Source organism: Pongo abelii, chromosome 2, assembly GCF_028885655.2.
Source record: "Pongo abelii isolate AG06213 chromosome 2, NHGRI_mPonAbe1-v2.0_pri, whole genome shotgun sequence".
NCBI classification, from domain to species: domain Eukaryota; kingdom Metazoa; phylum Chordata; class Mammalia; order Primates; family Hominidae; genus Pongo; species Pongo abelii.
Window position 1 is genome coordinate 203,463,254 of NC_085928.1, and position 16,574 is coordinate 203,479,827.

General features: G+C 37.4%; 1 protein-coding gene across 1 annotated transcript in view; it reads right to left on the reverse strand.

Moving 5' to 3' along the window:
- The window catches only part of ATP13A4 (ATPase 13A4), a 203,815-nt gene that overhangs the window by 30,230 nt on the left and 157,011 nt on the right, over positions 1–16,574 (reverse strand). Inside the window, exons 22-28 of the mRNA XM_024244544.3 lie at positions 15,752–15,915; positions 14,825–14,947; positions 13,922–14,001; positions 12,380–12,422; positions 11,829–11,938; positions 9,319–9,415; positions 7,514–7,586 (exon numbers count right to left, since the gene is read on the reverse strand). Coding sequence (XP_024100312.2) covers positions 7,514–7,586; positions 9,319–9,415; positions 11,829–11,938; positions 12,380–12,422; positions 13,922–14,001; positions 14,825–14,947; positions 15,752–15,915 — 690 coding nt within the window. The remainder of the gene's footprint in view (positions 1–7,513; positions 7,587–9,318; positions 9,416–11,828; positions 11,939–12,379; positions 12,423–13,921; positions 14,002–14,824; positions 14,948–15,751; positions 15,916–16,574) is intronic.

Below are 16,574 nucleotides of genomic sequence, written 5' to 3' on the forward strand. Positions count from 1 at the left end.
GGTGCTGGTACCAAAACAGAGACATAGATCAATGGAACAGAACAGAGCCCTCAGAAAGAATACCACACATCTACAACCATCTGATCTTTGACAAACCTGACAAAAACAAGAAATGGGGAAAGGATTCCCTATTTAATAAATGGTGCTGGGAAAACTGGCTAGCCATAGGTAGAAAGCTGAAACTGGATCCCTTCCTTACACCTTATACAAAAATTAATTCAAGATGTGTTAAAGACTTAAATGTTAGAACTAAAACCATAAAAACCCCAGAAGAAAACCTAGGCAATACCATTCAGGACATAGGCATGGGCAAGGACTTCATGTCTAAAACACCAAAAGCAATGGCAACAAAAGCCAAAATTGACAAATGGGATATAATTAAATGAAAGAGCTTCTGCACAGCCAAAGAAACTACCATCAGAGCGAACAGGCAACCTAAAAAATGGGAGAAAAATTTTGCAATCTACTCATCTGACAAAGGGCTAATATCCAGAATCTACAAAGAACTCAAACAAATTTACAAGAAAAAAACAAACAACCCCATTAAAAAGTAGGCAAAGGATATGAACAGACAATTCTCAAAAGAAGACATTTATGCAGCCAACAGACACATGAAAAAATGCTCATCATCACTGGCCATCAGAGAAATGCAAATCAAAACCACAATGAGATACCATCTCACACCAGTTAGAACAGTGATCATTAGAAAGTCAGGAAACAACAGGTGCTGGAGAGGATGTGGAGAAATAGGAACACTTTTACACTGCTGGTGGGACTGTAAACTGGTTCAACCATTGTGGAACAGAGTGTGGCGATTCCTCAAGGATCTAGAACTAGAAATACCATGTGACCCAGCCATCCCATTACTGGGTATATACCCAAAGGATTATAAATCATGCTGCTACAAAGACACATGCACACGTATGTTTATTGCAGCACTATTCACAATAGCAAAGACTTGGAACCAACCCAAATGTCCATCAATGATAGACTGGATTAAGAAAATGTGGCACATATATACCATGGAATACTATGCAGCCATAAAAAAGGATGAGTTCACGTTCTTTGTAGAGACATGGATGAAGCTGGAAACCATCATTCTCAGCAAACTATTGCAGGGACAAAAAACCAAACACCACGTGTTCTCACTCTTAGGTGGGAATTGAACAATGAGAACTCTTGGACACAGGAAGGGGAACATCACACACCTGGGCCTGTTGTGGGGTTGGGGGACCGGGGAGGGATAGCATTAGGAGATATACCTAATGTAAATGATGAGTTAATGGGGGCAGCACACCAACATGGCACATGTATACATATGTAACAAACCTTCACATTGTGCACATGTACCCTAGAACTTAAGGTATAATAATAATAATAATAAAACCCAGAAGACAAAAATTCAATTAGGAAATGGTCAAAGGACCTGAATAAACATTTCTCCAAAGAAGACATGTAAATGGCTGATGAGCACGTGACTATATGTTCACTATTATTAGTCATTAGAGAAATGCAAGTCAAAATCATAATAAGATAACACTCCAAACCTATTAGGATGGTTAAAATAATCTTTGACCATTAAATAACAAGAGCTGATGAGGCTGTGAAGCAATTAGACCCCTTATATATTGCTAGTGAGAATGTAAAATGATGCAGTCATTAGGAAAATAGTTTGGTGGTTCCTTGAAAAGTTAAATATATGATTAACATATGACCCAGATTCCACTTTATACCCAAAAGAGTTGAAAACAGGGACTCAAAAAAATATTTTACACAAATGTTCATTGCAGAATTATTCACAACAGCCAACAGGTGGGAGCACCCAAGTCCATCAACAAATAAATGGATAGATAAAATGTGGTATATACATATAATGGAATATTATTCAGCTATAAAAATGAATTAAGTTCTGATGCATGTTACAAAATGGATTATACTAAAGAAACCAGATACAACGGTACAAACTGCCTGACTTCATTTATATGAAATATATTGAATAGGCAAATTCATAGAGACAAAAAATAGATTAGAGTTAATCATGGGTTGGAGGGAAAAAGAATGGGGAGTTATTGCTTAATGGATAGAGTATCTGTTTGAGGTGATGAAAAACTTTTGAAAATATATAGTGGTGATGATTGCAAACATTGTGAATATAATTCATGTCCCTAAATTATACACATAAAAAATGACAAATTTTATGTTATATAATTTTACCACAAGAAAAAAATTAAAATGAAAAAAAGATGCACTATATAGAAGACATAATTCTAATTTCTTAATTTATACAGAAAAAAGACTGGACAGAAATACATCACAATGCTTTAATTGGTTAGCTCTGGATAGTAAGATAAAAGTAGGTTTTTCTCTGTTATATCTTGAAATGTTTTCCGTCTTTCACAGTGAATATATGTTAGCAACATATACACTTAATATATGTTAAACAGAAAAGAATCAAGTTGTTTAACAAAAAATAGAGAAAATTCTAAAGGCACTTGTTATGGAGAAGAGAACAACCACAGAATAAATAAGAGCTGTTTCTAAATTCTTTCAAATAGAATTTTCTGTTCGAAATAAATTTCAAACAGAAGGACTGTTCTGAAGAAAAAATTAAACTCTTCTGTGACACCTCAAATGGCAAAACTGGGATGGATGAAAGTTACACATTTAGAGATAAATTTGGCTTCGTGTGAAGGGGAACTCTGCTAACAAAGTTAACAAAGTCTGTATGAGGTTGTTCTTTCAATAGATTTAACAAATATTTAACAAGCTCCTTTAATATGTCAGAAGTATTGGGATTACAGCATGGATCAATACAGACTAAACGTTGTTCTCATGAAACACACATTCTGGATGAGGAGAAGCAGGCAAAAAGCTAATGAAAACAAAGATAAATATAGTAACTTCAGATGGTGGAAAGTACTGTGAAAACATAAAGCAGAGTTGTGTGATAGAGAACTGGCTTGTTCACTATTAAAGTGATCTTTCTGAAGAAGTGACATTTGAGCTCAAATATGAATAATGAAAAAAAGTCAAAGACATATAAAGATCCAAGGGGAGAGTATTTTAGGCAAAAGGAATAGCCAATGCAAGGGTACTTGAGTTGACCACAGCTTGACAATGTACTAGAGACAGTAAGACCAGTACAGCAGTCACATCAGTGAGTGGCAATGCCGGTAGAGGTGAAGTTGGTGAAGTAGTCAGGAGCCCAATCATGTAAGACTTGAATTGAGTCAAAATGGGAAGCCATTGGAGCATTTTAAGCAAGAGAATGACTAATAAAATTTATATTTAAAAACAACACTCTTACTATTGTGTAAATGGGAGTGAGGAGAGGGCAGCAACAGTGGAAGCAAGATCAGCTATAAAGTTGTTACACTAATGCACAAGAGAGCTGGCATTGCTTAGTGACTAATGATGGTGGCTACATTGAAAATGGAGTGGGGGAATCACAGTACGTTTTGGAGGCAGTGCTAACAGAAATTTCAAATGTATAGGATGTGATGGGTGAAGAAACGAGAAAAATAAAGGGTGACTCTAGTTCTTTGACTTGAACAACCAGGTAGATAATAATGCAATTCCAGTAGAATGTAAGCTCCACAAGGAAAGAAACCTTGTTTTGTTTCACTGATGTATTATTCTAAGTTCCTAGATCAGTAAGTAGCACAAACTAGGGACTCAGTAAGTACATAATGATTACATTGAATATCAGATCTGGGGGAATTAAGAGTTCTGTTTGAGAATGTGAAGTTTAATTCCTATTAAATATCCATGGTTAGACGCAGAGTAGCTACATTTCCAGAGCTTTGGATGGACATCAAGGCTGGAGATATAAATTTGGGATTCATCAGCAGATAGATAATATTAAAGTCATGGGGCTGGTTGAGATTACTTATGGAGATGGTATAGGCTGAAAAGACAGCGGATCCAAGAAGAAGACTTGAAATATTCCAAAAGTTAGAGAACAAGTAAAGAAGCAGGGATCAGCAAAAGAGATGGGGAAGCTGTATTCATTAAGGTGGTAGGTAATCCAGGAATGTGTGTAGCATGAACGTCAAAAGAAATCTCTGGAGGAAAGAGAGTGCTGTTGAGAAAGTCAAAGATAAGAGAGAGAGAAGGGGCTCCTGCTGCTGATAGCAAGGAAGTCATTGGTGGACACTGATAGAGCAGTGTCAGGGAGGTGCAGTTGAAGTATAGAGAGGGGTTGCTCCACTTAGCAAGTTCTTTTGAGTGTTTACACAAGTTTTTAAAATAAATTGGCATGATAGCTGTTAAGATTATAGTGACAAGATATAAAGATTATGATGAGAAGATATAAAGACCATGAGGCAAGTAGAAGAGGCAATTAAAGACTTGCATCTTTGTAATGTGTCAGTAATGTACACAGTCAGACAATGGTGGCTGTAGCTGGTTCATATTGGCTCATAAGGGCAAACTGCTGCTAAATTTCAAGGCAGTTATTCAAAACAGCCATTATTAAAAGTAAATTTTATAAACTTGCAATTAATAATATATGGTATTAAACACAAAGAAAATGAATACTCAAAACTGATAATGCTCTCATTATTTTGTACATTTTAGTATTATCTATGTCCTTGAGGTTAATAGACTTAAAAATGTGTCACATCTGTAGCCATTACATTGTGAATATTTTTTAAACTGAGGAAATATGATTCAACAGGTAAGTTTCCCATACCACTGATGAATGATTGAAGCTTTGACATAAGTCTTTGTTGTTTTGCTTTTGTCTTACTAGTCCAGCTAAAGGAAAATCTCAACCAACATTCATGTTGGAACTAATTCAGTCATCAATTGTAACTATAGATTGATTATGGACACAAGTGTTTGGCAAAACTCAAAGAAAGCATTTTGTGACAATCAATTGGCTAAATGAAATTTGCAAGAAAGAGTATTTTATATTTGGCCGAGCGCAGTGGCTCACACCTGTAATCTCAACACTTTGGGAGGCCGAGGCGGGTGGATCACTTGAGGTTGGGAGTTCGAGACAAGCCTGCCCAACATGGTGAAACCTCATCTCTACTAAAAATACAAAAATTAGCCAGGCATGGTGGCTTGCACCTGTAATTCCATGTACTCGGGAGGCTGAGGCATGAAAATCACTTGTACCTGGGAGCCAGATGTTGCATTGGGCTGAGATCATGCCACTGCACTCCAGCCTTGGTGATGGAGTGAGACTCTGTCTCAAAAAAAAAAAAAAAAAAAAGAGTATTGTATATTTTACTATTATTTGCAAATTGCTCACTACACATTTCTTTTCAGTAAAGTTACTTGTTTCCATATATGCATGTGTGTGTGTGGGTGTGTGTGTTTGTGTATGTTTACTATATATAAATATGCTTCCAAATATATAGGGGTGTGTGTATGTGTATATGTGTATATATATATATTTATATATACACACACATGTTTCCGATATATATATATATGTTTCCATTATATACATGAAAACAAGTAAATATATATTATATGTATATTCAGACTGTTTTGGAGAGCAACATGTTAAACATTTGCAAGTATACCACTGCCTCCCACTGAACAACTGCATAAGCCCAAAATTCAAATTCATGCCCCTGGATGTTAGAATCTGGCTAACGGAAATGGAATGGTAGCAGAATTAGGGATGAGAATGGAGAAAGTGGGTATACATAACTGTTTGGGAAGTTTAAGAATAAAGGAGGCAGTAGCTAGTGGTAGATTCAGGGTCAAAGAAGAATTTTTAAAAGAAAGAAGATATGAGAATGTATTATATGCCATCATTGGAAATGATCTAGTAAACAAGAGAAAGGTTGATAATAATGAAGAAATAGATTATTAAAGGAATAAAATCCTTGAGAAGGTTGGAGGAAATAGGAGTAAAAGCATAAATAGAACTACTACAAACCTATTAGAATGGCCAAAATCCAGAACACTAACAAAACTAAATGCTGGTGAGTATGTGAAGCAATAAGGACTCTAAATCATTGGTAGTAGAAATGCAAACTAGTATAGCTGTTTGGAAAGACAGTTTAGAGGTTTCTTACAAAATAAAACTTATTCTTACTACATAATCCTTTACCCAGTGGAAATGAAAACTTATTTCCACTCAAAAATCTGCACATGGATGTTTATAGTAGCTTTATTTACAGTTGCCCAAACTTGGAAGCAACTAAAATATCCTTCGGTAGGTAGGTGAATGAATAAATAAACTGTGGTACATCCAGACAATGGAGCATTATTCAGCACTAAAAACAAATGAACTATCAAACTATGAAAAGACATAGTGGAACCTTAAATGCATATTACTAAGTGAAGAAAAGCCCATCTGAAAAGCCTATATATGATTCCAACTATATAACATTTTAGAAAAGCCAAACAAACCAGCACATTGTCCACATGTACCCTAGAACTTAAAGTATAATAAAAAAAAAAAAGAAAAGAATAAAAGGCCAAAACTACTGAGATCGTAAAAGATCACAGTGGTTGCCAGGAGCTTTGGGGAAGGGGGGAAGATGACTAGGCAGAGCAGAGAGGATTTTTAGGGCAGTGAAAATACTCTGTGTGATAACATAATGATGGATATATGTCATTATACATGTGTTCAAACCCATAAAATGTGCAAGACCAGGAATGAACTGTAATGCAAACTATGGACTTTGGATAATAATGATGTTATTATTAATTGTTTCTCACGAAATGCTTTCATTGAGTTTTGCCAAACTCTTGTGTCCGTAATCAACCTACTGATGACTGAATTAGTTTCAATATGAATGTTGGTTGAGATTTTCCTTTAGCTGAGATAGTAAGACAAAAGCAAAACAACAAAGACATGTCAAAACTTTGATCATTCACCAATGGAAGTTCATCAGTTACAACAAATATACCACTTTGTGAGGAACGTTGATAGTAGCAGAGGCTATGTATGTGTTTGGGAAGGAAGTACATGGGAAATCTCTGTACCTTCCTCTCATTTTTGTTGTGAATCTAAGACAGCCCTAAAAAAGAATAAAGTCAAAAATAAAAAAATTTTCCACTGCAGGAACATTAGGGAGACAATTTATTCATTAGAAGGTGGAGGGTAAGAGAGGTATAATGGCAAGATTACCTTTAAGCTTCATTCTAAATCCTGAGAGGCTAAGATTTAGGTATGAGAAATATAAAAGCCATTTGGCTTCTATAAATTGGGTACATTTTAACTATAACTGTATCTAAAAGCACTCTGAAGTTAGTGTTCCTGATTTTCAAGCTGCTTTTTTCATTTTAAATGTTTAGTGACCATTTATAGAAGTTCCACATTTTGCAGAAAACAGCAAAATAATGAGCAAGCTTTTCTTTTGCTAATACTTTCTTGCAATACTTAAAAATGAGGATTCTATTTCCTCTCTGTGTATATATTTGGGAATAAGTTCCCAAAGCTGCTGTTGCAGCTGCTGTTCCTCATGGTACACAAATCTTTCCAAGGCAGAGGGAGGGCAGCTGAGGGTAGCACCTCTGGTAAGAAAGTTTTAAAATGTCTTACTTGTTACACCAATAAGAGTTGTAATGGCCAGATCCTGGAACAGAAACTGGTAATTTGAAAGGCTGTTTGTCTCCTGAAAATAAAAAGAAAGCAGATCAAAAAAGGTGTGACCTTCTGGATGAAATTAGATATTGATTACATTTATTTTCTCACTGTGACATAGGGTTTTTCAAGTAAATTACTGTGGAGATGCTGTGGTCGGGGCCTGGTTGAGTTGGTGAGTGATGGTGTTGGTGGAAGTAACCAAATCCAAACCTGTGAAACCCTCTGTATCCAGCCTATCATCATGTGCTTCCAGGGTGGGATTGTTTGTGCATCCTTATTACTTTGTTGAGGAGGACATCTTCTACCAGATTCAACTCTGCTCTCTTTTCTACTTGTTAACAGAAAATTTAGGATTTCATTTCACACAATAAGAAAAATACATCCCCAAGTGACAAATGTGTGGTAACCTTACATAAATTTTACTGATGGGAAATAAGAATAAGTAAACCCACTATTTGCATTCTTGAATGTTTTTAGACAAAATGTTAGAAAATCCTAGCAAAGCATCTTAATACTCTAGAGGAAAAAGTGCTCAGGTCTTACTGATTTTAAGAAACTCACTTTCTTGCTCCCCACCCCTTAGTGGAAAGGAGATAATGTTCAATGTTTAATTCTACTTTTGAGTATAATTTGGGAATTCTAAAATAAAGCCCAATTTCCAGAAATAGCCTATCCTTCTCTAGCCCATTTATCAGTGAGTAGGAAAAGATATAGTTTATCTGAGAGCAATAGAACTAAAACCTTTAACCCAGGAAAAAGAAAACAGTATATAAAGATGAATCTGGATATCTGCCACACAGATATCTAGATGAACTTTCTTTTCTTGGTGTTGGTTAATAGGGTAATCTCACATGTTGAGTTCACAGATGATGTGCATGTTTTTTTCTCTTTTTATATCTTGTTAAATAACAAAAGTGATCACAAGACCTATGTATTTTTTGTGGTATGATATGCCAGTTTTCACATCCCTATATTCAGGGAACCAGTGGCATGCTGGCTTATACTAACACTTAAAAGTCAATTGCTAAATTTTCAGAGATGTTGTGAGCTGGTTGTTAAACAAAGCCAATATAAAAACTTAAATTATACAAGTGTACCATTAGATAAATTATACTAAAACCAAAGTTAATAAATATTCAAAGCTCAGCACTTTCTAAATATTTTTCTACATTTTACTTCTATCTGTGCCCTTAAGGTTATTTACAACTCTTGTATCTACATGGGGCAAGTACTATAGAATCATATGCTACTGTACATCTTTCCCCATTTCATGTTCAGTGACAATGGGCAGACAGCTTGAAACTGGTTATGGTAGGAGTATTTACACCACTGAAATGCGCAAACATTAATAATCAGGTCTTTTTTTCATGTTAAATGAAGCATTTAGCAGCACCCCAATGCAGAGAACCATTTCTTTAGTGAGTGGTAGACTAGGGTACAGCCACGTTGGAATTAAGAAGAGAAAGACCTTGTCCAATCAGGTAAAAGTAGCAGCAAGAGAAAAAGCAATATATTCAGTTGTGATCTCAGCTATTACTAGATAAAAGGTTTCTATATCAGAGAATTGACATCAGCAACTTTCCCTATACAAATCTGTCTATTTGTGATTTACTTTAAAAATTCTTAAGGATATTTTTGGAGGGGCTATTGTTGCTCAGGTATCCTATTTGCACTCTTTATTTGAGAGGCATTGTAAATTGAGAGTGCACCGCTACTTCTTTTAGTTCACACTAACCAAGAGGCTAAGTCCCAAGTCATACCCAGTAGAGCAGCAGAACACCAACATACTGAATCATGCTGTACAGAGCCATGTACTTAAACATGCAAAAGGAGGTAACGAGAGCTGCACGTCCTTCCCTGTGTAAGAAAAGAAATGATAAAGACGTGAAAGTAATGAAAAGACATAAGGTCAGTCATTCTGTGCTGTTCAGCTAAGCTCAGGAGAAAAAAAATCAAAAGTCATTATATGACTGTTTGTCTGAAAATGGACAGCCCTGAGCTCGTGGATGCTGGCTGTCAGTAAACTAAACAACCCAATTTTCAAGAAAGGCCAATTCTAGGCCAAGGTCCAAGGGCCTTGATCTGGAGACGGAGTCCAGATTTGCAGTTGCTCTTGTCCTTTCAGCAGGCATTGTTTTAGCTCCTGAACTCAGATCAGTGGAGCTAGTGAATAGTTCCACCTATTCACTAATGTGATGCAGAAGATCATTTCCCTTGTCTCAGTTTCTTCATCTGTGAACTAACAGATTTAAATATAATTCCAGATTCAGGGTTTATTTTCATACAGGAGCTTCAGGAGCTTGGCAAACATTTGATTCAAATTTCATTTTGGCAGTCCCAACTTTTTCTAAAACTGGACCAAAACAACATACACACTCAAATTAGTCATATATCAAATTGAAATAGGCTGGAAAGGATGAGCATTTTCGTTTGTGTTATTGTTGATTGATTTGAATAAATAGTACACATTTAAAGCATGAAATAGATGACATATGAAATGCCACTTTTATCTTCTATTTCATTTGGGGAAAAATAGAATTTAAGTTACACTTTTTAAATTTAAATTATACTTTTTTTTTTCGGCAGAGTCTTGCTTAGTCACCCAGGCTGGAGTACAGTGGCATGATGTCAGCTCACTGCAACCTCCGCCTCCCAGGTTCAAGTGATTCTCCCGCCTCAGCCTCCTGAGTAGCTGGGACAACAGGCATGCGCCACCAGGTCTAGCTAAATTTTTTTTTTTGTATTTTTAATAGAGACTGGGTTTCATCATGTTGGCCAGGCTGGTCTCAAACTCCTGACCTCAGTGATCCACCCACCTTGGCCTCCCAAAGTGCTGGGATTACAGCCATGAGCCACCGCACCCAGCCTAGATCATACTTCTTTAAATTTAAACTCATGCCCATTATGATGTCCTGGGGTGTTAAAACCTGATCCTCAAACCAGGTTTTTTTCTGTATCAGAGTTTTTCCGTGACATTTCCTCTGCCCAGAGGTAGTTTCTCCTTATTGCTTATAGAGGTTCTCTAAACAATAAGGAGAGGTTCTCCTTAGAGGGGTTTTCCCACACCACCCCATCTGAAGCAGCTGCTTCCACCTATATAGCCATCTTATTCCCTTTTACCCTTTTTATTTCCTGGACAGCACCTATCAAAATCAGTAGGTATCGTCCTTATCTCCCTTAGTTTCTGGCACTAAATGCCTACTCACTAAATATTTGTCAAATGCATGAATAAATAAAAAATTGGGAGGATCTAGCCAAATTATTATTTTCATGTGGTGGAAATAGTATATCTGTAGATAAAATACATTTGAATAAAATTAATTCTAAAACAATCTCTAACTTCATATGGTTGTATGAGCTTGGGCACATCAATTAAATTTTCTGAACTTCAATTTTTTTGTTCATTAAAAAAATAGCCATTCCTGCATCTCCAGGCTGTTTTGAAGGGTGAGATAGTAGGCATTATAGCATTTTTAAACTAGAAATACATGTCAGTTACAATAACCAAGAGCAGCCACCATGCTCACTATCTCTATCATTCAAATATAATGGAGCAGAAGCACATTTTCAGCAGGGTGGTGGGGGGCATCAAAGCAAATTTTAGTGAGAGCAGCAAAAGCCAATAAAGATTTTTTTTTTTTTTTTGAGACAGAGACTCACTTTGTTGCCCAGGTTGGAGTGCAGTGGCACAATCTTGGCTCACTGCAAGCTCCGCCTCCCAGGTTCACGCCATTCTCCTGCCTCAGCCTCCCAAGTAGCTGGGACTGTAGGCGCCTGCCACCACGCCCGGCTAATTTTTTTGTATTTTTAGTAGAAACGGGGTTTCACCATGTTAGCCAGGACGGTGTCGATCTCCTGACCTCGTGATCTGCCCACCTTGGCCTCCTAAAGTGCTGGGATTACAGGCGTGAGCCACCGCGCCCGGCCAAAGATTTCGAAAACTTTATTTTTCAAATAAAAATTGAGAAGGAGAAAGATACGTTTGAAAAATGACGATGATTGACACTTTCAAAGCAATAACAAGTTCCAGATTCCAATCTTCTAAAAATAACCTAATCAGTGAATTCACTGGAAATGCCACTGCTCTCCTAATGTTATTTTTAACTTCTGGAAAATCCATTTGGAAGTAGAATGCTTGACTGCATTCTTCCACAAAACACCCTCCGCACCCAGGGACACAAAGTTTCTCTAGTCTTTCCCAAGCAGAACAATGTGATTTGCACCAGAAGTCAAGAGAGAGAAAACAATGTTTGAGGAAGTGCCTACTTACTTGATAAGGTGAGGTACGCACTCAATGTTTGGAGTTTTCGAAGTGAAAGGTGAGGCCACAGATGCCTCCTGCTCTGATAATGAGATGCCCACATGAGCCATTTTCAGAGCCTGAAAGCAAAGAATCAGCTTACTCCTCACATAGACTCACGTACGTCTCTACTAAAGCCTCATAAGAAAAGGCCAGTTAAGCTGGCCACAAGATGGTTTGTGTGCCCAAACTCTAACCAAGAGACTTAACCCTGCCTGGAACATAAGAAAAAGATGGCATTAGGATACCTAGCCAAAGAAATGAGAATTCCAGAACCAAATTCCACCCCGTGTAGCCTAAACTAACCATTGAATCAACGTGTGACTTTGGTCAAAAGCCTCCCGATGCAACAGTTTATCCATCAAGAGGAATGTAAACGGTATATATGCCAGGAGTATACCTCTAAAGGGCTTGAGGATAAATGAATGTGAGATTATGACTACACACACTGGCAGCTACTCTACAGGGCTTAAATGTAATTGAATGTGAGATTATGGCCACACAAACTGGTAGCTACTTACCCCACAGTCATTGGCTCCATCACCACACATACCTACAAAGTAACTAACAGGGAACCACATTAATTGTAGATGAGATCAAAGCTATCTTGCTAATTTCTCTAATTAAAAACACAAAGTGACCATCATTACTTAGGGTTTAAACTCATTATTTAAGGGAATTTTCCTAAGAGTCTAGTTTGACTGAAAAAAGTGTGATTCAGCAGTTTATACAATGGATTTACAAATTCAGAACGTGATTCCTGACTGTAAGTGTTTCATGTAGACACTGCACGTCACTGCGTAGGGAGAGCTTTCTGAGCTGTAAGACAGAGGTGCTAACAATTCTGTGATGTAAGTATGGCATGGCAGAGAGGACACAGGATTTGAAATCAGATCTAGATTTTGATCTGGTCATCTTACCATTTTCACTATTATTATTATTCCCATCATTATTATTATTTTGCCTACAAAGGGCTATGAGTATTAAATGAGGTGCTGTATGGGAAAGTACTTATAAAGTCTAAAATGATAACAAGTCATAGTTGTTTGTGCTGTTAATACTAGCATGAGAGGAAATCCATCCTGTCAACAGTCACTCAACTCAAGTATGCAATGCCAGGCCTAGAAGTTGAGGAAAGAAAACACATCCCTGTTTCAGAATGGCTTTTTGAGGCTGGGTGAATACTCTCTTGAATCATTGACAAGGACTATGGAGAGCCAACTTTTTAAATTATGAGCATTCTGACATCATTCATAGAACATGCTATACTTTTCCTCCATATACTGCCATATGGAGGGAACTTGTTGACTCTCTAGGTTTCAGCCATGTTGAGAAGACAGGGCTTTCTGAGCCGAGCTAGCCTGATAACAGAATCAAATGAATAGGAGGGCAGAGGAGGAATGAGTAGGAGTCAGAGTCATGTTGTTGTGGCCCGGTGACCAAAATGGAGAAAGCCTCTGGTACTCTGTGGGGTTCTATTAACAGGAAACAAAGGGTCCCAAATGATGGGCACTTCATTTGGACTGCCCATTCTGTCTAGGAATGGAGACCCTTTGTGTTAGAAGAGAACGATTTTTCTGATTTAGGGTGGAAAAATGCTTTGGCACACAAGTATTTTAGTATTTTTAGTGTTATATGAATCTCTTGTCATAAGAATGTCCCTATATCATCATTGTGATGACAGCATATACAAATAAAGTCTAAATTCTCATTGTCCCTCCAGGAGCTGAGCTTAAGCCACCTTTCCATTCTTATTTCTCCCCACACTCTTTCAGGACCCTTAGGTTCTAGTCCAGTGATTCTCAACATTGAATGCAAAATTGACTTAAGTGAAAAAAAATACTGATTTTTTTAAGCCCCATATAAACAACTGAATCAGGATCTCTGAATGGTGAGATCCCTTGGTATTGCTATTTTTTCCAAATCCCCAAGTGATTATCTCATGCAGCCAGAGTAAGGACCACTGCCCTTGCCAAACTGAGTGACTCCCTGTACCTCTTTCACTCCCCCTGACTGTTATGCCTCCATGCAGTTCATGCCACCTGCACTGGCAAAGAACCTACTCCAGTTTCTGAAATTCTTCCACCAGACTGGACTTCTGCCCAGGAGACATTCTTGCAAAGATGGTCCCATTGATCAGTATCTGTAAGGAACCCAAAATGGAGGTTTTTTTATCAAGTCATCTGGTTGTACATTAAATAATTACTAACACTCAGAATGTTGACTGCATCATGACACTTACGATGAAGAAAAAAAAAGTTTCCAATGAGCCTTCCTTTGGATTTTAAGACAAACATTGAGGTTTTGGTCATCAGATAAGTGATCAGTGAAAAACAAAAATCAGTAAAGATAATTACTTAACAAAAAATATTTTATGAAAATGATGACCTACAGGAATTTACCTCAGCTGTCACGGGGAATGTGGTCCTGAAAAATCTTGAGCTTAATGGAACCTTGAACTGCAAAACAGCAAGAGGTTGATCTATATATCTAAACTATAAATCTATCTATCTATCTCTCTATATATATATCTAAAACTTACCTCACCCCACTAAAGCTTTAAGTTTGACCCTCTTGAGTACAGAGGTCATCTATCAAAAAACTAATGGTGTTCCTTTATTCTTGGTCTGCTTTCCTGTATAATTGCAGGGTTTCCACTATACTTTGAGACCCCTTACCATGGCAATATAGTGACAGCCACCCAAAATCATCTGTATAATTCAAGAAATCACTGATACTTCAATCCTATAGATGGTGGAAAATTGACTAATCAAGTTTATTTATTTCAAACCTAGTAGGAAATGAGACAATAGTATCGTCTGCAAAAACATCTGTCTCTCTTAAGATACAGAAAACTCACTGAGTATATTTTACCTGTCTCAAGATTTGAAATAATTTAGGACCATGCTCTGTAAGTGATATTATCAGCATTTTCACAGGGAGATTGTCACCCTCTTAGAACTTACCTTTGGCAGTAGGCTGCTGAAATGTTGACTTATAACATGAAAGGATTTTCCAGTTAGGGCAAAATGGTAACTTCCTTCTCTGCCTTTATCAGAGACTTCATCCCTGATGTTAATGTAATTGTCCTACAAAGCAAGACACAGTTATTTTAGACTCTTTCATTTGACAGAGTGGTTAGAACCACAAGCATATCTGAGAGAAGATAATGAAGACAGACCAGGATCTATCTGTAAAAGTCACTCTGATTCCTCAGAGAAGCATTTTCTTTTTGCTGGATCAATCTTTGCACATCACAGACAACCAGTGAATAGGAGCATAACACTTACTCATGTCCTGTTTTCATTGTGATTTGATCTTGGTGAGTCCCAGAGAAGAGCACATTTCACACATATCAAGTGTAAAATACAAAAGCACTGCAACTTAACAAATTTCTCCCTGAAATGAGAACTTACTATTTTTTCGTCCTTAAGGAACTAATGTTATTCTACAAGGACACAATGGAGATAGAATACTGACAAGACTGGAGATAAATGAATGAAACTTTTTTCTCACCCTGAAAACATAGTCTGATTTTCTGATACACAGAGCAGCATCTCTCCCAAAGACTAGATCCCCTTTGAACCCAGTGGGGTGATTGACAAGCAAGGGGAAAGGGAGAAAATAGATTCAGCTCCACTCACTATATTCTTTCTCATATAGGGACAACCATTTTTTTAAGATTAAAAGATGGATTATTTCCAGCACACAGGAAAGCACTATACCTTCAATCTCCGTATGAAAAGTATGGAAAAACCAATGTAATTGAGTTTGTTCAAAAGCATGAATGCTAGACATTTGGAAGCATATGTTGACTCTAGGTCAAAGCTGCTCAGTCACCAACACTGCGAGACACATTGATAATGTGGCAGAAGGTCTGTGTTCAGCAGTACCTGATTCCCATACGTAATGTGTTTCTTCTCTTCTACTAATGTCCAAGATATAGATGCTGATGAGGACCCAGTGGTTTCATTTGCCTCAATGAGAATGACTTTCTGGCTTTCAGAAACCATTCCAGATTTTCTGGCCACTGTTATTGCAGTCTGAAGATTGTCACCTAGAGGAAAGGAGGAGTATCTCAAGATGAGGTTGACAAGATTGAATTAATTCATGCAGAGCCTTGAAGACCAGAGCAGGGAGTTCAGTCCTTATTTCAGGTATGAGGAGAAACGATCTCTGATATCTTTTTCAGCCCTGACCTTCTGTGACTCCATGATCCCTTTTCTGGTTCTTACTGCTTTTCGTCAGGTTGCTTCATGATCTACCAGTGTATTTTTGCCAGACTGGGGGAAAAATAAAAAAGCAAAATTCAAATCTATTTTTATCATTTGTTAGCAGCTTTGCAAATGTTTAGGCAAATCCTCTGGTTTAGTACAGTATCTGGTGGTTCCACTTCCAGGCAAAATGGAGTAAACCCACTAGGATGTATCTCTCCCACTGATTACAACGGAAAACTCTGAACAAAAACCAAGAAGCAACTCCCCAAGGACTTTGAAAAGTAAACAAAAGCAGGCAGATGGTGGGAGGGAGTCAAATTTGGAGAAGCAACCTACAAGGGGATGAGTTTCTCAGCATTTTTTCTCTTCCCTATGCCATATTTGACTGGCGTGTGGGCCTCAGTTAAAAAGCTGTTTGGGCAGTAGAACTCCAAAAGACACCCAGTCTTTTTGGGCAGTATAACTCCAAAAGACACCCAGTCTTTCTGGCCAGAAGAGC